General features: G+C 40.9%; 2 protein-coding genes across 2 annotated transcripts; one reads left to right on the top strand and one right to left on the bottom strand.

The window, feature by feature from the left end:
- Positions 1-411: 411 nt before the first annotated feature.
- On the top strand, positions 412-7,809 carry top1a (DNA topoisomerase Ia). The gene is made up of 21 exons (XM_020935875.2): positions 412-560; positions 1,038-1,062; positions 1,969-2,059; positions 2,151-2,271; positions 2,361-2,413; positions 3,257-3,346; positions 3,445-3,514; positions 3,639-3,727; positions 3,811-3,926; positions 4,237-4,358; positions 4,513-4,635; positions 4,721-4,908; positions 4,979-5,123; positions 5,220-5,363; positions 5,497-5,682; positions 5,759-5,827; positions 5,907-6,021; positions 6,100-6,227; positions 6,302-6,396; positions 6,475-6,624; positions 6,698-7,809. Exons 1-21 carry the CDS (start codon positions 528-530, stop codon positions 6,798-6,800), a joined length of 2,256 nt encoding a protein of 751 aa, XP_020791534.2. The 5' UTR covers positions 412-527; the 3' UTR covers positions 6,801-7,809.
- A 300-nt stretch (positions 7,810-8,109) lies between these two features.
- On the bottom strand, positions 8,110-22,819 carry zhx3a (zinc fingers and homeoboxes 3a). The gene is made up of 3 exons (XM_020935871.2): positions 22,394-22,819; positions 10,050-12,835; positions 8,110-9,604 (listed from the first exon to the last, which is right to left on the bottom strand). The coding sequence occupies exons 2-3, from the start codon at positions 12,659-12,661 to the stop codon at positions 9,571-9,573; spliced, it is 2,646 nt and encodes an 881-aa protein (XP_020791530.1). The 5' UTR covers positions 12,662-12,835; positions 22,394-22,819; the 3' UTR covers positions 8,110-9,570.
- Between the last annotated feature and the right edge of the window lie 1,007 nt (positions 22,820-23,826).

The raw sequence follows: 23,826 nt of genomic DNA on the forward strand, positions 1-23,826 counted from the left end.
CCTCTTCTCCAGCAAACCTACTAAATAGACTTATTGTAAATTTCGCAAAATACCTTCAGAATTCACATAGTCCAGTATCCTAGGGTTGACAAGATGTGTTTTTGCCTGACGTAGATTGAACACATTTATGTGTCAAATTACGTGAACACTCTGTGCCTTTTCCATAGACAGGATGGCCCTTTCCCAAATGGAATGTGGTTTGGGCCACCTGAAGTGAGGGAGTGAATGGATGAGTGCAAAGCCAAAGTTAAATAAAGCAGATTGTATGAGATCTTGTTGAGATGAAAGTGTGAAACGTGTGCAGGGTGCAGACATGGGTGCTGGGTGGGCTCCTCAGTGGAGCAACACGTTTAAAGGAGGGGCTACACTTCCCTGAACCATTTAAACTGAAGCGCATGCGCTCTGAAGAGGATTTGGTACTTGGTTCTTACACAACAGCGTTTCTTCTTCATTCTGCCTGCATCCCGTTACCGGTGTGCAATCCCTTCATATTATTCCGTTTAACACAAGCGAGGACACTCTAGGAAATGAGTGGGGACCATTTCCAGAACGAAAACCAGGTATTTTCGGGTACATTATTTTATCATCACAGATATAAAGTTTGAAAGATCAGCGAAAACACTACTCTTATCTGTTAGGCTTTGACAGGGAACTTTGCTAACTTAAGAATAGCAGCTATTAGCACGCGTTAGCCCTCTGTGTTTGTGTGCCAGCTCATATTGTGATACAGAGCTCCTCAAAGGGCACCATTCAAACAATTGACAAAGGAATGTCAATAGTGCGATTATCGGACAGACATATTCAATTGGGATAATGTAGATCTACTTATGGCACTCAGAATATGGAGCATTTGTGGTGTCCCACGTTAGCTGTAGCGGCATCGTTTGCTAACCGCTAACCAAGCCATTTAATCAGATGGCACAGAATGCTAGGCGAGCTAGCCGGGAATGCTAAGAAACTATCCTGACATCAGGCAAGTTCAAAGTTGGCTCATTAGTTTGCTTCTTACATATGTTAACGTATTTTTTACTTTACAGATTGACTGTGGCTCCAGAGTCAATGGTGAGTTGTTATTACTCGACTTGAGATGCCTTAAAGTGATATTTTTGACTGTTGATCATATCGAGCTGCAGGGTTGTTCTTAGCAAAGGACAGAAATGGCGTCCAGAGACTAAGTCCTCTGTCTCACGCATAAGCGTCTATTGTTCAAAAGAGAGGCCTTGATCAAACCTTTGTTAAAGTAAATCAAACACTGTGAGATGTTTTTAGGAAAGATCTTGTCGTGGTTTATCAATCTGTCGCGATGGTTTTAATAGTTTTAGGGATTTTAATGCTCTATTTCCTCTTTAAAAGTCAGGGTTTGGGGGTTGAGGACTTAGTCTCTGCGCCATTTTCTTTTTCGCTGTAGCGGCCTGTCTACTGAAACTCAGTCCAGACATTAAGTGCAGATGGCTGTACCGTGAGATCTGCTGAAACGCCTGAATGAAAACGTAACTTAAGAGCACTACTCCTTTCAGAGTACTTTTATTAATCAGTTTTGTCATTTTGTCCAGTTTTTATCGTATTTGAGAAAAAAGTCCTCAGATTCATGACTTTAGTTTTCATTTGGCTACTTTTTTCCTGCAATCCTGAACAATTTTGGATTTGTTTAATTCAGAGCAATAAAATGCCACATGTGTAAATCGTTAAACTTTTTTTTTTTTTTTTTTTTCTTTTGTGTACACAAAATTACAAAAGGGTTTTTTACATTGAACCTTTAATTTTAATGTTTAATTTAAGTGGAGTGAAAGCCTGTATAAAACAATGGTTAGTGATGTGGACTGTAGAAGACTATGTTTACCTGGGAAGGCTTAATTTAGATCAAAATGTTAATGACCTTCACTCCAGTTTGACTTCCCATAAGATATACACATTAACTTTACACTGAAGCAACTGTAGAGTAAGTCAGATGTATTTGGTTTCCTACAGACTCCCACAAACACAAAGAAAAGTACAAGGAGCACAAACACAAGGACCACAAGAAGGACAAGGAGAGGGAAAAGTCCAAGCACAGTAACAAGTACGGGAGACTTTTGCCATTCTTTTATAGGACAAGATTGAGTAGGGTTGGATTTTAATCCTTGATTGTGTATTTAATCAATAAATTTTAGTGACTACAAGGACTTATCTGACAAAAAGCATCGGGACAAGGAGAAGGAAAAGATGAGGCACAAAGATGGGAGCACAGACAAGCACAAGGACAAGCACAAAGAAAAGCGGAAGGAGGAAAAGGTACATTTTAGCACATGATCGTAATTTGGTCGACCCTGTCTGTAAAGCTGGTCAACGCTTGTACTAGTTAAAATTTACCTATTTTTCAGATGAAGTCTTCGGATGGTAAAGTCAAAAAGGAGAAGGAAAATGGTTTTGGCAGGTATGTTTAACTTGATAGGTTGTTGGCGGGAGTGTAATGTATCAGATAGACCTGTCACAATAACAAAGTTGATGAAGTACAATATATTGCTACTAGAATTATTGTGATAAATTATAATGGTGAAACTACTTTGTCAGTGATAAGGCAGGATAATCCCATTAAACCGATTTTTAAATGTACTGTATAAGGTATGAACTGCAACAAATGATAATGAACTAATCATTAGCCATAGAAGTTATTTATTCTACTCCCTACAGCTCATATCTTAGTTATTATATAGTTATTACATAAAAATGGCAAAAATCACCCCATTATTACATATAAATTATACATGCGATAAATATTGAGCAACAAAATGTTTTGTTCCAGCTATCGACGACAAACTGCTATAGTATTTATTGCTACAGGCCTAGTATCAGACTTGTGACTCAACTTCTAAGGTGGAGGATTTGCTGATTGGTTGTTTCCATGGAGATGCTATTTCTTTACATGGAATGTTTCACAGTATGGCATTAAACATATCTGCCTCAATTACAGGAGTTCAAACAAGATGAAACAAAGATGCCTTGAAAAACATGAATTCTTACTATGAATTCTTACTATGTGTACTATTGCTTCACCATACATCTGACCATTAACTTGTCTCCTTTGTGATGAACAACTTTATTTCCATAGTGTGAAATAATCAAGGCAAGCAGTAACATCTCCAAGGAAACAAGTATGTGGCGGACCATCCACCAGAAAAGTTGCACCGTGCACCTTTTTTTTTTTTTTTTTTTTTTTTTTTTTTTGGCGCATATGTAATTATGTAATGTTTTTTTATAAATGTGTTTTGTTTTGCAGCCCTATACATGTGAAGTCTGAGCAAGAGGATGACTTTTACCACTCTGCCAGACACGAAAAGACTCTAAAGAGGGAGCGGGATGATGATGAGTAGGTTTTTGTTTGTTTGTTTGTTTTTTAACACTAGCCTATGTCCTCCAAATTATAATTTCATACTTGAGATGCCACTAACACAATTTATTTTTTAGTGTGGAGTTCAAGTCCAAGAAAATAAAGACCGAGGATGACAAGAAAGCTAAAAAAAGAAAACATGAAGATGTAAGTGAGAAATTTCAATAAGTCATTGCATGAAGGGAAATGGACATGCAACTTTGTACATCCATCTGTTGCAATGAAAGCTTTTGCCAAATCACTGCAGTGATCATATTTGTTTTTTTGTCAGTCAAAGACAAAAACTAAAGGAAAGGACAAAAAAGAAGTTGGTGATAATAAAAAGAAGGTCAAGAAGGAGCCCGAAGAGAAGTGGAAATGGTGATTTGTACAGGAATGCGTTCTTTTCAATTGTTTAATTTGGCACATTATTTGACTATGTACCTGAATGGCTCTGCTTCCAGGTGGGAGGAGGAAAGATACACTGATGGTGTCAAATGGAAATTTCTGGAACACAAGGGACCAGTGTTTGCACCTCCATATGAGCCTCTCCCAAGCCGTGTCAAATTTTACTATGATGGTAAAAATGCACAAATACTGTGATTTAGCATAAACTGATCAGAAGTGCATATGTTTCATTTCTTGTCACAAGAAGTGCAGAAATATTACTTGATTGTTGGGTTACAAATATGTATTTACTTCATAAATAGTGTGTGTATGTTCAGGCATTTTAAGAATTATACAAGTCTCAGCTGCACGATATTGTGAGGTTTTGGCTTTTGTCAAACCTGGGGAACCACCGCTGTGAGCTGAATCTTGTATTGTAGAGTGTAGCGCTAAACAAATAATTTTACTTCAAATATTATGTTATATTATGTATTGTTTTGCAGGTAAACACATGAAACTCAGCCCTGAAGCAGAAGAGGTGGCCACGTTTTTTGCCAAAATGCTTGAGCACGAGTATACCACTAAAGACATTTTCCGCAAAAACTTCTTCAAAGACTGGAGAAAGGTATAATCAACAGATACTTTCAATACTAACATTTTGTAACTGAACTTTGAACTGAATCAAACCGTCTGTTATGTCAAATTCTTGTTCTTGTGGACCCAATTTCTCTCCTGGGAATAGTCTGAGGGAAAAAATTTAACCATTTGTTCTTGTGTAGGAAATGACTGCAGAGGAAAAGTCTGTTATCACTGACTTGAAGAAGTGTGACTTCACTGAAATGGCTGAATACTTCAAGGCGCAATCAGAAGCCAGAAAGGCCATGACTAAAGAAGAAAAACTGGTAAAGTCTTTAAACAGTTTGGGCCTACCAATTAAGGTGAAATTGAACCATGAAACTTCTCTAAAATGCTTTTTTTCCCGTACAGAAAATAAAAGAAGAAAATGAGCGCCTCTTACAGGAATATGGCTTTTGTATCATGGACAACCACAGAGAACGTATTGCCAACTTTCGCATTGAGCCCCCAGGTCTCTTTCGTGGTCGCGGAGATCATCCTAAAATGGGCATGCTCAAACGTCGCATTAGGCCCCAAGATATCATCATTAATTGCAGCAAGTAAGTGTAACATTGGTTTATTGAACTTACTACTGTATCGATCATGAGGAGACTAATCGGCTCCTTGTAGGGACTCTAAACACCCCGAGCCTCCTCCTGGTACAAAGTGGAAGGAAGTTCGCCATGACAACAAAGTCACCTGGTTGGTGTCGTGGACGGAAAACATACAGGGGTCCATCAAATACATCATGCTCAATCCAAGCTCAAGGATAAAGGTAGCTATAATCCTGTCACATTGTCCTTAAATGTCTTGAAGATTTACTGTCAGAGAAATGAATCTTCTATTGACAATCCTTGTTTGTCTTTTTTAGGGAGAGAAGGACTGGCAAAAATATGAAACTGCCCGTAGACTGAAGAAGTGCGTGGACCGTATCAGGAACCAGTACAGGGAAGACTGGAAATCTAAAGAAATGAGAATCCGGCAAAGGGCTGTCGCACTCTACTTTATTGATAAGGTGATTTTTAAATGATGCCGCACTTAGCCTAGTGTGCCTCAAATGTAGGCATGGATTTACTGAATGCTTAAATACAGTGTGCAATGATGTTTGTGTAAGCCTGCTTTAATCCCCCTGTCCTGATGTGATCTAGCTGGCCCTTAGAGCGGGTAATGAGAAGGAGGAAGGAGAGACTGCGGACACTGTGGGTTGTTGCTCTTTGAGAGTTGAACACATTAAACTCTACCCAGAGAAAGATGGACTGGAGTATGTGGTGGAGTTTGACTTCCTGGGTAAAGACTCAATCCGTTATTACAACCAGGTCCCTGTTGAGAAAAGGGTAAATTACTTAATTTTTTTTATCTAACAAAAAAGATATGTGCATCTAGTTTTAAATGACTTTTATTTTTCTCTAGGTGTTCAAAAATCTTCAGTTGTTTATGGAAAATAAAGAGCCTGATGATGATTTATTTGATCGCCTAAATGTAAGTATAGTATAAAGTTAATTTTTTTTTTAAAGCAAACTACATACATCCATTAAGATATGCAATGTTAATTTATTAGACTTCAGTTCTTAACAAACATCTTCAAGAACTGATGGATGGTTTAACTGCTAAAGTGTTCCGTACCTACAACGCCTCAATCACTCTTCAGCAGCAGCTTAAGGAGCTCACTAATGGTACGTTAGTGTGCAACAACTTCACTCACCCAACCAATCACCAAGTCGCTCTGTTAATAATTTTTTTTTTTTTTTTAGGTGAAGACAACGTTCCAGCCAAGATTTTGTCCTACAACAGGGCAAACAGAGCTGTGGCTATTCTTTGTAACCACCAGAGGGCTCCACCCAAGACATTTGAAAAGTCAATGCAAAATCTGCAAACTAAGGCAAGCTTCTTTATAGTTGCATATTTTAATGTCAAACGGTTTTAGGTCTAACATCTGTATTTTTTTTATTTTAGATTGATGCCAAAAAGGACCAGCTTGCTGATGCTAAACGAGAACTCAAAAGTGCAAAGGCGGATGCCAAAGTGCGGAAGGATGAGAAAACCAAAAAGTGTGTAGTAGACGCTAAGCAATTATTTCTGTAGAAGGCAATTTATATCATGTGAGTAACTTTCTTTATGATTATTAGAGCTGTGGAGACCAAGAAGAAGGCTGTCCAAAGAATAGAGGAACAACTGATGAAACTGGAAGTGCAGGCTACCGATCGAGAGGAAAACAAGCAAATTGCTCTTGGCACTTCCAAGTTAAACTACCTGGACCCACGTATCTCAGTGGCTTGGTAAGAGTCTTTGTTACTATAGAAATGTCATGTGAATTTCTGGTCAGTTAAAAAAAACAAAACCTTTTTATAGGTGCAAGAAGTGGGGAATACCTATTGAGAAAATCTACAACAAAACCCAACGTGAGAAGTTTGCCTGGGCTATTGACATGGCAGATGATGACTATGAATTCTAAATCCAAGTTTGTGGTTTTAACTACACTTTTTATCAGATACCTTAAGCATAACAGATCTGGCCACAATTGAGAACAATTTTTAGACCATTTGAACTGAAAAGGCATTGAAATGGTAACGACTGTGGCCCAGAAGTGAAAGAATGTGGATGTACAGACTGAAATCCACAACAAAGAAAGGCATAGTCCCAGTAACTGAGGAACTTTACTGTTATCATGGTCCGTCACTGGAAATGCCAGAACTTTTAAATCTGTAGCTATGGTATGAAAAAATGCTTTGTATTTTCTGTTCACCTTTGTATTTTAGCGCTCCCATGTATTAATGTATCTATATTTTGTCAGAGAAAATTGATCAAAATGAATTCCTTAAATACACCCATGCGCCTTTTTGGAGGAAATTGAGGTGAATTGACTGAGTGTTGTGCATATGAGAGCTGGTACATAGTCGTCTTGTAGAGAAATTTTTAAACTGGACAATGAATTGTAAAAAAAAACGGATCACATGTTGGCAGGTTTGGAGGATATTGTGAGCATATCAATACTGACTTAATGCAAGCTGAATGTGAATATTATTTTACAGCCTCAATCAGGGATATTTCTCCATTGTAAATGTGAACCATTCATCCCTTGCTAGCAATGTTTCTCTTGCATTGTCCAGCAGACATCTGGTTTTACATACATTGATTTTTGGTAATTGTTCCAAGAAAAGAATATCTGTTACTTGAAGATGTATTTAAAGTCAGTATATGGAAATGTTCCTTGTAACTGTGTGAAGGGTTGTATACTTGCCAAAAAATCAATCTGTTACAGTTTTGGACAAACTTTGGAATTGTGTAAAGATTAAGGAAACACATTTTATGTGAACTATGTTCATTTTATTCCACTTGCAATAGGAATTTGTAATTAGATGTAAAGTCAACACTCTATTCTACCTTTTTGTCATAGCCTTTAATCATGTTTGAGTTTAATGCTCATTGTAGGTTGAAAATTATGAATAAAATCCTACAAATAAGTTTGCATAATTTTTTATTTTTTAATTATTATATGGAACACTGTTTTGTATTCTTTGTTAACTTGAAAGGGAAGGAAACCTGACTCTTTTGTCTGGTTTGATATCAAGCAAAATTTGAAATGGCTACAAATGTCTTAATTTCGCCTCAGTATCGAACTGCACTGTCAGAAACTCACCAGTAGGTGAGGCTGCATGCTTTCCACTGGTCTCCCAGGCTCCATGCTGAATAAATGTAGTGTTTGGGGAATAATTGCTCCTCATCCTTGAAGGTGTGTCCTCTGTACTGATGAAAATGCGACATTGTTACTTGGTGAGTATTGTTTATTCTGTAAAGATTCATAAGTGTAGAAAGGATGATACAACAGTGCTTTATGATCAGACTATTTCATAAAAGTTTTAAAGTGATCATAACACCGTAAGTCCAGATTCCATTTATTTCAAACCAAAATAAATTTGTAACATTCGACACAAGTGCATACACTGCTGGTAGGAGATCAACCTCCAATTTCACTTTGGATGGTATAGCACCGTTCTTAGCTATTAGCAGCTTGACAAAGATGCAGCTTAATAGTATTCATGTAGTGACTGTATGTTTATATAAACACAAGAAAATTCAGAGAAGAGCAAAGTTCTCCTCATTTGGCTCTCTAGCTAGCACAATATCCCACTCTGTCAGTGCCTAGGGACCAAATTGATAATTTGTTTTTGCCGGTAACAATATTTGATACAATTACAGCTTAAAACATCTCCAAGTGTACAGAAAGCAGCACAAGTTTTTTTTTTTTCACAGATATAGACCAACAGTGACCATCAATGTACTGGCATATTATTTTTCATGTTTCTTCTTTTAAAGACAGCACAGTAGCCGGAAAGCAAGGTGATGGACAGACGGTCATAAACACATAGACAGAGCTGAGTAAGGCAACGTTAGCGTGACAGGCTTTTCTCTGTTCATTTGCAGGGCAGTGTAGTGTATTGATCTTCACAGCAGTCAATACCTTTACTGTGGGGCAGTGTGGTGTTTTTTTAGCATTGTCTTCATTAGTGCATTGTACATAGTCTCTTGCGTGTAGCTTAACTGCGAAGTGATCACCAACGATTATACATATCTAAATAAAACATGTTTGATTGCATCTGGACTTACAGTGACTACAGAAGAGTAAATAGAATTGAATAACCAAAGAACGGAAAATGTAAAATTCAAGGCAGTGCTGAAGTACTGGTTGCTAAAAAAGTAAAAAATATCACAAAGCCAACAATAACAATTCCTCAACATGTCATGTTTGTCCAGTCAGTACAAACCCTCTTTTATAGTGCAGATTCGGTCATATATACTGTATTCATATATATATATTTATATATATATATTTCTCCATCCAACCCAGAAACAATCTCTCGGCCCTATCCTATCTTCGCTTATTCAAGTCAGTTTTCCAGTCAGTGTGCGTCTTTTCTCGTTCTTTTCTTTGATCCCTCGTACTGACCTCATTGTGCACCCTCCCCACACAACCACAAAGAAGCATGAAAGGCTTTAAACATCACAGGATTCAAAAGGTGAGAAGTTCTTTCTTTTGACGATGGCAGGACGTGATGGCAGATGGAGTTGGAGGAGGGGTGAGGGGTATTCACAGTTACAGTCAGAGTCCTACGGTCCAGCTACAATCACATCTGCTGTCATCATGAACACTCTGGTAGACCACAGCCAAGGAGCAAGCCAGCCTTCCGACATGGTCTTCCTCTGGCAAGACCGGGCCTGTTTCCTCACACCTCCAGGAGCTCCATCCTCAGGCGGTCCCTAACATCCACACATAAACAAACAAACAGAAGACAGTGTCAACATGCGATCTGAGTGACAGAGCTCTGCACTATAGTCTCACTGTGGTGACTGTAACAGGCCTGAGTTTACAGGTACAACTACTTCACAGAAATCCATTGTTGCACTAGACAATTGTCTTGATTAATTCACATAAATTAGCATGCACTCTCAATCTATAATTCATCAACCTAGACACCTCTAAAAATAGCAGTTAAAACGCAGAACTTTGATTCTCCAAAGCTCATCAGTGCTGAGTACCTGTGCACAGGTCTTCTGTCTTTTTACTGTACATCACACTACAGAGTAACTACAAACACAAACTGTCTTCCTTTCATCACTCCACCAGTCTCACATTATTTTTTCAATAACTGAGCTATCACAAGAATCACTATACACTGAATAGGACCTGAGCCCTTGCTTTTACCTGGCCTGACTTGTGTCATTCTGTTGATCGATGAGTGACTGGTTGGCCACTGGCTGCTGGTGGTCCTCTGCACTCTCTGACCAAGGCCCCTGCAAGACTCCCATGGGTGCAGCTTCCTCATGAGCTCCTCGCATGTTGCTCTCCTTGGACCCCATCAGACCAAGCAGGGGTGGGTATGAATCCTGCCATACCATTTGCTGTGCTGAGCTCAGACCTCCTCCTCCTCCTCCTTCAAGGTGCTTTATCATGTCTTGCTCTGCAAGTTTCTTTTTGTCTACAAAGTCCTTTTGTAACTCAGGTTCATTGTCTCCATGGCCCCTCTGGGACTCGGGATCTGCAGGCAGGCGTTGGTAAGTCTCGAGCCACTTTAACTGCCCGTTCTTGTGGCTGTAGCGACTATCACTGAACCAGCGGACAACCTCCGACTTTGGCAGGCCTGTTTGAACACTTAACTCTTCGTACTGCTGGCTACTAGGCCAGCGTGTGCTGGAGAACACCTGTCTGAGAATGTGCAGCTGCTGCGGGGTCTTGTTACTCCATGGAGGAGAGAAAGAGGCTTGAGACGCCTCCGCTGGTTCAGGCTTGTGTTCTTGATGTACACTTTCAGAAGAAATCTCTGGTGCAGTCATCTTTATCCTCTTTAGGGTTACACTGAGGGGGTGCAGTTTCAGCTCGGGCCCATTTATGTTTACAGCTAAAGAGTCTTCATCCTTAATGAGCTGCTGTAAGATTGACATGCCTTTCATAGAAAACTCTTTGTTGAGTTTAGTCTCATCTGAAATAGATGAGTTGTTCATAGTGATGACTGTGCTGCTGGTGGTTTCAGTTGGGGGTTTGCTGGCATGGTTCAGGCTGGAGGCAGCATCGATACAGCCTGTTCTAGTGTATTCACTGGTAACACTGCTGTTGGTGTTTTTGTGGGTGTTGACGCTGCATTCCTCATTAGTTATACTATTGCGGGACTGTTCTGGAGGATTGTTAGTGCCGCTGATGTGATTGTTGCAAGTGGGGTTGGCTTTGCTGGTGTTTACTGGGTTTTTGGTACCATTTTGTTCTTCCAATCCAGTTGGCGAACAACTTTTTATGCTTTCTTTGCCATTAATTTCAGCAACACAGTGCTCATTATTGCTAATGTTGGCCGAACTGTTGGTCTGGATGTTGTTGTTACCTTGTCTCCTGTTGACAGTCTCGCCATTACTAATGCTACTGCTGCAACTGCTGCTCCGGCTGCTGCTGCCGCTGAGACCAGCACTACTCACAGGCAGGTCCAGACCCATGCCGTTACTCTTGTCTGGCTCCACAGTGGCTTGGGCATTCTTGGTAAGTACCTGTGAGGTTCTAACAGCAGAAGGAAACCTTGGTGGCAGCACTGAAGCAGAATATGACACCCTGGTCACATTTGGATTGGTTGACATGTTAGCATGTTTAGCAATGACTCCAACAGGTCTGGTTTTCATAATGCCATAAGGAACTTTGGCCATTGGGAAGTTTGGTCCTTTCAAGCTTTGATGTACTGTGTGGTGGACAATGTGATTGACCTGCCGAGGAGCAGCAGGTAGTTTTTGAGGTGCTCCACCTTGGAACACTGTATTGAACATCTTCCGTCTTGCTTCGTCAATCTCTTCAGGAGACCAGCTTATGCCCTGCTTCAGTCTCTGCGCAGTGAACCACAGTTTGATCTGCTCTTCTGGGAACTCAGAGACCACCGTTAGGTAGCAGAGTTCAGCTTTGGTCGGATAGGGGAACTTGCCAAAGGATGTCTTGAGAAAGCTGCTGGTGTCCATGGCAGCATCATAAGTTGGGATGCTGCTAAGGGGGATCATCACCTTTGGAAGGTCCTTATTGGAATCAGAGGAAGGAGGGGAATAAAGGGAGGGAGTGTGCTGGTGAAAGACATGGTTGGACACTGTCGTCGTAATTTCATGAGAGACAGTTGTCCTCGGCATAGCTGAGGCTCCAGTGCGACTGGGAGCCCCATTTTGTATTTCAGGCACATTTGTCAGCATGCTGGGGTCTACATCTTTTCCAGTATCTATTTTACGTACCTCGACGGTGTGAGAAACTACTATCTTCTTCTGCTCCCCCTTTGACTTCATCATCTTTGCAATGGGTGTTTTGATTAGGGGGATGCCAGATTCCTTATCTTCTGTACTGTCAGTAAAGAGGTTCTGCTCCACAGTTGTGATGCCATCCCTTTTGTTGACCATCAGGGAGGCGGTAACCAGGCCTTCCATTATTTTTGGATGGGTATTGGCATTATGCAGAGCCAGAGCTTCAAAGCGAACTACTGACATCCCACAGTTCAGGCAGTAGAAGGTGGGCTGGGCCCTAAAATCTAAGTGGCAGTTGTGCATGTGATCCAAAAAGTAGTTCAGGTCTCTGGATTCAAAATGGCAGGGGTGACAGCTGTAGGTGCCTCCTTTCTGTGTCTCACTAGCACTCTCATTCTTGTGAGAACAGTGGCCAGACTCTTCTCCAGAGATGCTGAGTATGCTGTCTTCTGGGATTGTCGGTAGGAGCTCTGGTAGTGAGCCCAGAATGATTTCTTCACGTGCATGTTTGGATTTGGATGGTATCATGCAGGGTACAGTGGATTTCCTTTTGCTGGCCATGGTGATTCTCGGTGGCGATGACACAGTGGGAGCTTGGTCGTCCGGTTTGATGAGAACAGAGGGAGGTGGACAGTGGAGAGGGTTGAGCTGACTGTAGTGTCATGGACCAGCCACTATATCACAGTGTTGCTTCATGCCTTGAGACGATGCAGGACTCCTGTCACATGGAGAATCCTGAAAGAAAAAAAAAAAAAAACAACAAATATTAAAACGTGTTCATTTAAATGATTCACTGTGACAATTGGCAAGCTGCAGTGCGTCCACATAAAGAATGGTGTGTGTATTTATTTTTCAAATTTGATTGGTGTGAAAAAAACTGAAATCTATCACGTATGAATAGTACATTTCTTGGCTGTGATTTAGTTGATAAGAAATTAATGGCATGAATTATTTATGAGATGAATTACAGTAAGCAGAATACAAAGGATGCCAATAGCCCCACACAGGATAATAGGTGTAGGTGGAAAAGCAGTGTTAGAAGAGTGGGAAGTGTGCAGCAATTAAGAGTGCTTGTGAAATATTCTGGGGTTTGATTTTACACAAACAGTATGTTCTGTACAGTATTTAAAATGCTATCTAAAAAACATACATATTCATAGATTCCTTAAATTGACTTGTTTAAAAATGTCAACTTCTGAAAACGAACCCTGGCTCCATCATATTTTCAGGTATATTGCTACTAAGTCAAAATATTGAAGTCTTTCTATGAGTGTTTCTCCTAATGAAAAAAATCTCTAGGCACAGCAAATACACATACTCCTACACAGCCTCATTCAGCCAGTGTTCCTTTTATTTACTTGGATTTACAGACCACTGTCTAACTGTCACTTTTTATGAATTTAGAAAAAACTGGAAGCGCGAAAAACAACAAAGACAAAAATGACAGCCTAACCTTGATGATATTTTACCTTTTTCTTACACAGGTTTGGAAGATGAAAATGTCGATGGTAGGGTTCCACTCCTATTATAGCTTCATAAAATAGAAATCGCCTGCCAGTGTCTCCGCGTCTGAATAATGGGATATTTGAACCTGCTTTTTTGCCTTAGCCTGCCACTCTGAATTGGTTAACATCAGAAAATGAAAATTGTCCTCAGAATACCCCAGAGGTTTAGCACCTATTGAGTAGGACGCACTTCACCACTCCATAATAAGAGACCTAACCCTGCAGCTGTTTCACATTGTCTGCTACCACTAAATACATCCAAAATAAAGTGCTCATACACATTTGAAAAATATTAATTGCATATTGGGGTTTTGGTATTTTTTTATTACTTCCACAATGTATTTTAAATTATTTCCCAAATACACCAGACTGCCTTTATTTAAACCAAAACTCTCTACCTTACACTGTGCTTACAAACACAGTAAAGGAATAGAATATTTTAGCTTGAGATGTTACACCGTACCACCTCTCAGTGCAGTGTGGTGTCAAGAGTGAAAAAAGTGAGGCGCTTGTGTGTGCAAGTGTTTCACAGCTGCCAGCAGAGCACAGTGTTGATCCAGGGCCTCCAACACGCTCATAAGGTCTGAGCAGGTTACTCCAAACACATCTGAAGCCATTTACAAGCTGCCGCCTCTAACCGCCTCATCCTACATTTGTTCGCGAGCAGCACGACATCGTGTGCATGCGTACCAACACAATACACAGCTTACTGGCTGCACAAATCCATTAGCAAGCCACATCCACCGGCTTTCTCTTCCGACAATACTCCAGTCATAAGGATGGATACGGATTGTCTCTGCTGTCTTGAATATTTCTCTGCTTTTTGCTTCAATTTGAAAACTCTATTTTCTGACAGAGCCAAAAATATTTGACTGTGTCTTCAACAAGAAAAAGATCAAGCTGGTTGAATACTCAAATGTAAAAAAACATAAATAATTTTACAAAAAAGTGTTTTTTATAGCTTATTCACAAATCTAACAAAATTCTGTTTGTTAATAATTTATTTTTATTTATTGTTAAAGTGCATTTGTTGCGGTTTCTAAAAGATTATTTAGATTTGAATCATATTATGGTTGATCATGACTTAAAATTACACAGTAAATGAAAAGAGCAGAAATGTGAGAGTATGTCTTTTAACAGGTTCTGAGGTATTTTTTTGTGAAGTCTTAAATATTCAAAGCAGGTGTTGTAACGAGACATGGATTAAAAGGATGCTATGACTACATCTTTGTTTTCTGGCGATAAGCTCCACTGTAACTACACTACATTTCTGATCAGCATCTCCTTCTCAGCAAGCTGGACTATCTGCATGTGAAAATTTAACCAATCATGGCCCCGCAACTGACTACAGTGAATGTAAATACCCAAGACTGCATCTAGGATGTAGTAAGTAGTCTGGGTTGAAGATATATGTTTTATTGTGATGCACCTGTTCAGTAATGATAATGTGGTATAATCTGCATTCTGATGGCCTCACCTGCCAGCTGGAGGATGGTGTTGCTCACAAATACATTCATTCATTTTTTTTTTTTGTTTATCGCCTATCCTGCTATGGGCTAATGCTCCAACACCATTCACTCACAAGGGCAATGGTTATCATAATTATCCTGATTCCTGCACATTTACAATCCTAATATTTATTTGTAGCATATAAGAAAATACACATTTTGTAATGACAAAAAACTTACTACTACTACTACTACTATTGTAGCCATAGCTGCCCTGGGTTAGACAAATGGAAGCGAGGCAGCCAATCTGCACCACTGACCCCTCTGCCCACCACAAACACCTACATACACACTATATTCAAACTGTATAGAAAATATTTGACTTCAGTAAGTGAGAAATTGGAGCTAAAGTGCATTTCTATTTTTGCTGAGTATATCTGAAGCATTGAGGGAAAAGTAAGACATCAAAGTGAAGCCTGTGCCCTCTGTGTGAACTGTGTAATACACACACTTCAGTGAGAGCACAGCAGAAGCCAGTTCTAAAAAAGCACTGACGTGTGACATACTGCCAAAATGAATCTCCATCTAACACCATGCATTCATATATAGACTGGCTTTATGATCAGATCCAGAGATCGCGCACTGCTCTCCTCAGCCAGTACATCAGAGCAAATCCCAACAACAATTTGCCCTGTTTCTGGTTTCCTACAACAAAAACAATCAGACATAGTTTCCCCAGTTCCAGTTGCACAGCGTTCATAAAGCACTTTCACAGCCTTCCTCTTTGACTGTGTCCATGTGCATGTTCACTGAGGCTGACTGGATGGTAAATAAAAAATGAATCTGCTCCAGAATTAAAGCCCTCAAATGACTGCCCCAACAGCACACTGCAATCCCAGACAGGCTGCGACAACGCTCTATGTAACTAACCTGCTTTTATTCCTGCTTCTATGGACGGATCTACAGAAAAGGGCATAAAACAAAAAGATAAAAACTAGGTCACCAGCATCTTATGCAGTAATCCTTGTCCAGAGCATCCAGACGCAGGCATGTGCTGTATGTTTGTCCCCCTGAGAGGTCATGATATCCTCTGACGGCACAGTCGATTAACCCCTGCTGAGGACACGCCGCTCATTCAAAACTGCCTTCCCCTGAATGAGGGATTTAGGAGTGTGCTTTCACGCAACGCCGGCATGTACTTCGGAAACAGCTGGGAGAGAGAGAGGCTGCTATAATAGGAGATTTAACTTTCAATATATTTTGGTTTAAATACTTAGACTTAGGCCAAGGAATGCATTTTTAAATATTCATGTTTAAATCAAATATAAAGTTTAAGATTATATTCTTGATTGCACTCCTCAGTATAGCTTGTTTTTATGTTTATATTTTGTTTCATTGCAAGAACGCTTTACATAAATACAGTCTATTTACAACATCCTTCAACAACATTGTAGTATTGTTTTATTTTAAAGTAACAGTATAATGTGAGTACACATTTGGCTGCCCATGGCTGGCTTTGCTGTAGAACCAGCTGAATCAATGGTGGCTCCCTGTAGCTATGTGAAGCGATTGAATTTGTCCAACAAGCAGAGCTGTGTACTGTATGCCAGCCAGGCGCTTCACACAGCATCAGATAGACAATAATGTCATGCCCAAGGTAATTTGGCCATCGTGGTGGGCAGTGACTGGTGCGCTTCCCAGAGGGGACACCACTCTCCACTTCCTTCATGAGAAAGCCAAAGATGAGCCAAAAGTTGAGGCAGGTTACGTAAAAAAATCAGGTCATCTATCAAAAGAAAGGGCTGCTTTATCTGGCCCATAAACTAGACACTGAGGCTTCCCAGACTCAGAGCCACTGAATGGACTTGCAGTGAAAAGCCAGGGCCTTGTGTTACAGCAGAGAGGTAGACACGGTTCAGACGATCACTGTCCCAACTGTGCCGCATGTCCCGCGCTGGCACTGGCCCCTGGCACAGGGGGAGGAAACCCTTTTGATCAGGGCAGACAGAGACAGTCCGGTGTGTGGAGAAGAGAAGCCAGAGAACACCCACACCCGGTGAGTCAGGACTGAAGATGGCATCTGTACAAGCTCTACACGTGAAGAGGAGTAAGATAAGTAAAGCTCCTGAGGATAGTAATATAATTAGTAATTACAGTATTACAGTAATCAATGCAGTTACAAAAATAAAAGTAAATGTGGGCTTGACCGGTGCACATCAAGTAATTTAGAGTTCGCAGAATGGATTACCCCAGGCATTTATTCTATATGTAAATTAATTTTACATTAATTACATCAAAATAATACTATGCTGATATCTGCTCAATAGTAGATAAGGGCAAATGCAGTCTTTAAAGTCCCAAACATAATGAGATAAATGTACACAATGTACACTACATGTTTCTTTTTCTGAATTAGTATGCTCTGTCAATATTCTGGTCTATAACAGGTGAATATATTTCTTGTTCAGCGGTAGGTCTTGTTCACTGGACTGAAACCACAAGTGAACCATTGAGCTTCACAAAAACAAGCTTTTCAAAACAAATGGGATTATGGCAGGTTTAAATTCTGATGGGCTTTATACGTTCCGCATGATTTAATAGCAGCTTTAAGATTTGCAGGAGGCCTCCCTTATGTGCTCTTACACTGTCATTTCCATGACAATATTATATTTACATCTCATTAATATTTAATTATATCCTTTTGTACTTAAATGGCAAAAAAGCTCAGGGTTCCGCTCCATGTTCAAACCCACTGGAAGGAAGCAGCATGTATTTCTTTCAACAGCTCATAAACTGCTGCAGTAATTACAATATTACAACACAAAAACATGGCCCAGTCTACTACCATCCCGCTACCAGGGGGAAAGGCAGGCTGCTAGAAGACATTAAAATTTAATTCAAAACAGTCCGCTGATTGAGCCACTCCCATTGGTCAGGTCACCTACAGTTGACATTATAGCAGACAGAGATTGGCGTTTTGTGGTGTCACTTGAATGCAAGTGTGTAAGGCAGACTGGAAGAACAAGGACAAAGGAAGACAAACTCCGACATTTGGGAGAGAAGTGACTGATGATGATGACAGGCTCTGTGTGCTGTTTCAATATTCCTCCCCGCTGACACCTCGCACACACACACACACACACACAGTCACACACAGACACGCACACACCCATCGCACCTCCACAACAGTTAGCACCTTCTCTTTGAACCCCATCACTGGCAAAGACTCTCTGATGAGCTAAAAATGTAAAAAAAAAAAAAAAAAAAAAAAAAAAAGAGAGAGAGAGAAAAAAGCATGAATTTTGTCAACATTTGCTTTGTGTCTAATTATTCTTGACAATGATCCGCATCTGTCTGGAGAGCCTATACTTCAAAACCCACAAATGACCTGCAGTCTGGGCTGGAACTAAGGAGGAAAAAACTCTACATACATACAAAAAAATCTGTTTAGCGGCTACATTTTAGCGCCAAATGTCCATTAAATAGATTACTGTCATGTGAGCGGATCAGCTGGACACCCAAATATAAGCCAGGCACAGAGAGCAATTAACGCATTGTGGAAGGGATGGGGAATGAGGAACAATGCCGTCTCACTTAGAAGGGCAACGATGTGATCTGGCGCTGGGTAGTCTCTAAGCAGAACTGGTCGAATTTGCAATTGTTTTTGTTTGTATGTGGGTCCAGGGTTGTCCATCAGGCTGCCAGCAGAGACTAATAGGGAACTATGGTGCGTCAATAAATATGTGGACAATCTTTTGGGCATATGTGGGAGCAACAGCAGAGGTGGACAATGAACGGAAAAATAATGAAACAGAATATTTTACTAAAACTGTGAAATGTGTTTACTGTACTATATAGAGCACAGTAAATTATTTGGATTTATAGGCCAAAAATCACAATACAACTAATAAAAATATTCATATCAATGTAATTGCGCACATTTTAATTAACGTTGGACTATTAGAAACAATTTCCAATATTGTGTACTTTTTGAAATTACAGCATTAACAGAAGAAATTGAAATTAATATGAACAAAATCTGACAGCATCATTGGACACTACAAATTACAAATGCCAAAAAACAATCTTTAACCTAAAGCAATAATGATAAGACATGTAATAAAAATGAAAGAAATGTGTTGAAAATGTGTGTATATTTCCCAGCTGAAAAGCATGCATAAGTGTGATGAGCAGAAAACATTCAAGATTCATCAGGGTCATGAGCTCAAGGCTGATTTAGCGAGAATCATTGAGCGTGGCCAGTTTTGTGTTCAAGACATGGCTGCTCTGTTCTCTCCCCATTGTAACAGCAGAGTGCTGTGTGCATATTCATGTCTTAATGTCGGAGACGCAGGTGCTGTCAGCCATCGCTCTTGTCCTCCTCCTCTCCCTAATCTCCACACACACCCTTACCTCCACCACTGCAGCCGCGTCCACTGGGAGACCGGTCGCTGGTGCCACTCATGTGTTAACATCACCATGGCAACCCCTCTCTTCCCCTTGCCCACCACGCCACACAGCAGAGTCCCCTGCCCACACCCACCGACCTCAAGACACAAACAAAGTGAATTCCTCGCACTGCATCCGGTGCAAACTTAATCCCTGACAGCCATCTTTAAAAAGTCTAGTCATGGTTCAAGTCTCTTTACAGTAACTTTGGGTGAGGTCCGTAACCACTACTTCGCTTTCTTAATTGCATAGCAACAGAGACATTCCTGCATCACGACTGGTGAAAAAAACACCAGTCATACACAGAGTGAGGGCTTGAAAACAGTTTGTACAAGGGTCAGGGACATAAGCGAATACACAGCGAATAAATACTTGACCAGAGCCCATGCTACATGGAACAAAACATCTTCAACAGGCATTATTGCTCATTTTATATCCATTTGATGTGTGCCAGCTGAAAAGCAAAATTAAATACCAGGTACGTCAGAAATGGCGTACAATAAATACACATAATTTATAAATTACATAATTTAATATGAGTGTGTGGTGACACTTATCTTGGCCAAAGTTTGTACCGCCTTCTTTATCTGCCGCATTGGTGTTAAATGTCTGTTTCGTGATCTGTTAGCTTGTACTGTTAAAAAATGACATTGTCCAAAGTTCAGCATGTGTGGCCTAGTAACTAACAGACAAATAAACCATAGAGCACTGAGAAATCTGAGTCACGCATCATTTTACATAACTTTGGATGAATAACTTCTTCAGTTCTGTACCCAAGACTCCAGGCATTCGTTTGGCAACTTAAGAAGAAAAGAAAGAAAGATGGCGGCGTAGTGCACATTGTAGTGACCATCCTAAAATGGCTGACATCACACACTCCTCGAACTGCCAAAGTCTGGCAAATGCCAGCCCCTGCTGACCAAATCTTTCTTACATGAGACCGTGAAAGTAGCAGGGGCTCTCCACACTAGCCCCAAGGTTCTTTACCCCAAGGCATTTCTTTTGGTTGGAACTGAGCAAACATGCTGTTGTGGGGAGGCTTTTGAGCGCCCTGAGCTTCGATACGGCATTGGTCTGGTGACAAAAGCAATAGCACCAGTCTGAAAGACCCAAATACAAGTAAACCTTGTATAGGACAGGGTTTCAGCAAAGATAAATAGCAGTCGGCACAATATTTTATGGGGATCATGAGGTATGCGCAGTTGTGAACGTCTGTTTATTTTGAAAAGACTGGTGAATAGATGTGCATGACATTTCATAGTTGATTTTATTTTTTGAAGTTAAGGAATGTTGCACAGTCCATGTTGGCTGAATCTGCATATCATACAAATCATGACCATATGACTTGACGTGATATGCCCTGGTAGAGACGTTGCATCAAGCTAACTGTATACTGTAGTGCTGTAGTATACAGTACTGTATGTGGAGAGGAGTCTCAGGGAGGCGGGTGCCACCTGGACACAGCCATGCACAGGACAGTGGGCAGCCTCAGCCCACTACACTGTCTGTGTACACAAACAGCCCGCTGTGTCCATAACCAAAACTCTGGAAGGAACTGAGCTCAGTGCAGCCGTGAGGGATGAAAGGCAATATGCTTGGCCTCATTAGAGCAGTTCCGAGAAGGGCGATGGAGGAACGTTCCCAGGGCTCCACAAAGGGAATTGACATTCCCCCAGTGGAAGCGCCCTGCTGGACTAAAAGCCTGAACACACTCTGCTCTCACCGGGCCAAGCCGGAGCAGAGCCAGGCTGCCCCGGCCAGAGCTCATTTACCTTTGTTTGTGTTCATCACACACGCCTGCAAATTAACTATTAGAGAGCACGACTACCACTGTTCTGGACTTTACACTGGAGACAATCTCTAGTTCAAACATCTACTCATATAAGGATATACCTAGGTCTCTGCACTAGGTACTGTGACCTAGATTATATGTAACATGCCCTACACAGTCCATTTCCCAAGAAATATACATGCGCCAAATGCACTGCACTGTTTGACAGGGTTTTATGCCACAGACCTGCAGCCATGCACACATGATCCACACAAACACACACACAGACACACACAGTAGTCAGAAGAGGTCCCTCCCCAGGGCACAGGAGGACACATGGCTTTCAGATCCGGGCCATAATATTTGGGAACAGAAAGGCACTGTAACTTTGTATTTTAATTTTACAGCAGTCTTTGTGTGCATGTTGCTTAAAAGTGTATTCGACTGTACAGTATGCGCGTGTAAGCGCGTGTGAGTCGGCAGCGGCACATGTTGGCAGAAGGAAGATGAGGAAATGAAAGAAAAAAGGAGTCCTATGGCATGGAGAGATACAGGCCTATCATTCTGTTGGGGGAATTAGTCAAACAAGCAATGGGTAAAAACAGACCGCCGGAGTGCAGTTTGAATGTCTACACTCGACTCACTACGCGTATCGAAGATAAGATATTGTAGGAGTGTTATGAGAAGTCTTTCACAACTCTCTCCAGCAGCACACAGTGGGAGAAATACGGCGCGTTGTGCAATAAAATAAGCAGATACGCCACATTGTATAGAGCGAGCAGGAGCGTGAATTGGAGCAGACGTTGTTGGAAGTGTAACAAACTGACTGAGTTAACCCGTTTGACTCCATTCACAAGGCTGAGGAGGGTACCAACACTTCGCTACGGAGCCCACTTGCCCAAATACAATCTGGCACTCCGTATAACCTTATGAATATCGCCCCCAAAAACCCTCCACCCCCTCCTCTACCTACTGTCGCCATTTTATACATTGGTGACTTCATATAAACTGCCTAGACTACAGCTTCCATATGAAAATTCAATATTCAACAGCGAGACATGATTTCAGTAGATAAGTTTGAAGCTCGCTTGCAAATACCCAAGAGCAGAAGTGTCCTTACCTCAACCGTCGTCAGGCAAAAATGGAATCCGACATTAAAATATAAATGAATAATATTGGATTAGGTCCGATCGCAGCGCTTTGAGGAGAAGAGGAGGCGAGCAGGGGGTGGGAGCTCTCCTCAAGTGAACCTGGTGAACTGGCGTGAACCCGTCAGTGACCACGGTAAGGTACATTACATTACATTAGCCGTCCAGCCTGTGGCACGTACACTGTATGCAGACACCTAAACACTCCGCGGTGCAGGACGAGGCAGCTCCCAAAAATTATAGCGAGTGTATTTCCTCTGAACACGTGATTCGGAGCGTCATCCAAAATCCAAAAGCCCTTTCATCTAAAATTTGGTGAAGGGCGGGGATGAGATGTGTGGAAGTGGAGAACAGGAGGAGGGGGTACGTATATGGAGCCCAGTGCACATTTGGGTATGTCGTTATAGAACTAGAACAGATTGGGTTATACATAGCTACAATGGCGCCGCGGAGCAGCTCGAACAGATGGAGTGCATTGTGTAAATTTGGGAGTTTGTAAGAGTTTAGTGATCTTTCTTTTCAGCCCGTTTTAGAGCCCAAAATGGTTTTAATTAGGTCACGAGTGTGTGTTTTAAATGAAAGTTGCACTCGTCTGAGAAACAAGTCTTAATAGATTTTTATGAATATTAATTGTTGTGGGAATAGTCAAGCCTATTAGCCCACTGATCTTTAATAGATTTCTTTTGACAAGGCCCTTTCCAGAACCCATAACTTTTACGCACAAACTGTTAATCCTAAATTCAACCAACTCAAACAGGCCTAGGATAAATGTGAATTGGGTCCAATACATAATCAGTGAATGCTATGGCAAAAGTTGTTCCTTTTAGACTATGTTTGTTTGACCCCGTGCGTAAAAAGCGCGATAAGGAAGGCGCAATTCCCCGCAAGCAGTACAGGCCAAAACAATACGGCGGTAATCTAAAAGAAAATATGCTGTTATAGTTATGGGGACATTAAGCAACTTGCATACACTACAGTCTCACTGAAGCCAGGATATTAGAAATGTGAGAAAAGAAAGCATGACAATATTATGTGTCCGATGACGCATGACAAGTAAGCTATACGTAGATGAACATGAATATAATCGGTAGTTTAGTCCTTTTAATGCCAAAGCTTAGTACCACGTGTACTTTGTGTTTAGTGGTAACAGGTTGGTTACACTTTTTTGGTTATTAAAGATGCGTACAGTAGCCTATGCGCAACACAGACCCCATTGTTCAGCGATTCATTAGATGTCTAATAAATATGTTGTGCGTTGGGGAGACGTGCATCGACTGTACCCTCCCACTTTGTCCTCTTGGAGTTCAGACGTCGCCTTTATCTGTTGCTGTGTAGGGTCAAGACAAACAAAGAGCGTCTATCAGGAAGAGGAGTCACTCAGAAGCGACACCAAGAAACCGATTTT

The sequence above is a fragment of the Boleophthalmus pectinirostris genome, unplaced genomic scaffold (genome assembly GCF_026225935.1).
Source record: "Boleophthalmus pectinirostris isolate CB_2022bp ecotype Guang Dong unplaced genomic scaffold, ASM2622593v1 HiC_scaffold_3, whole genome shotgun sequence".
NCBI lineage: Eukaryota > Metazoa > Chordata > Actinopteri > Gobiiformes > Gobiidae > Boleophthalmus > Boleophthalmus pectinirostris.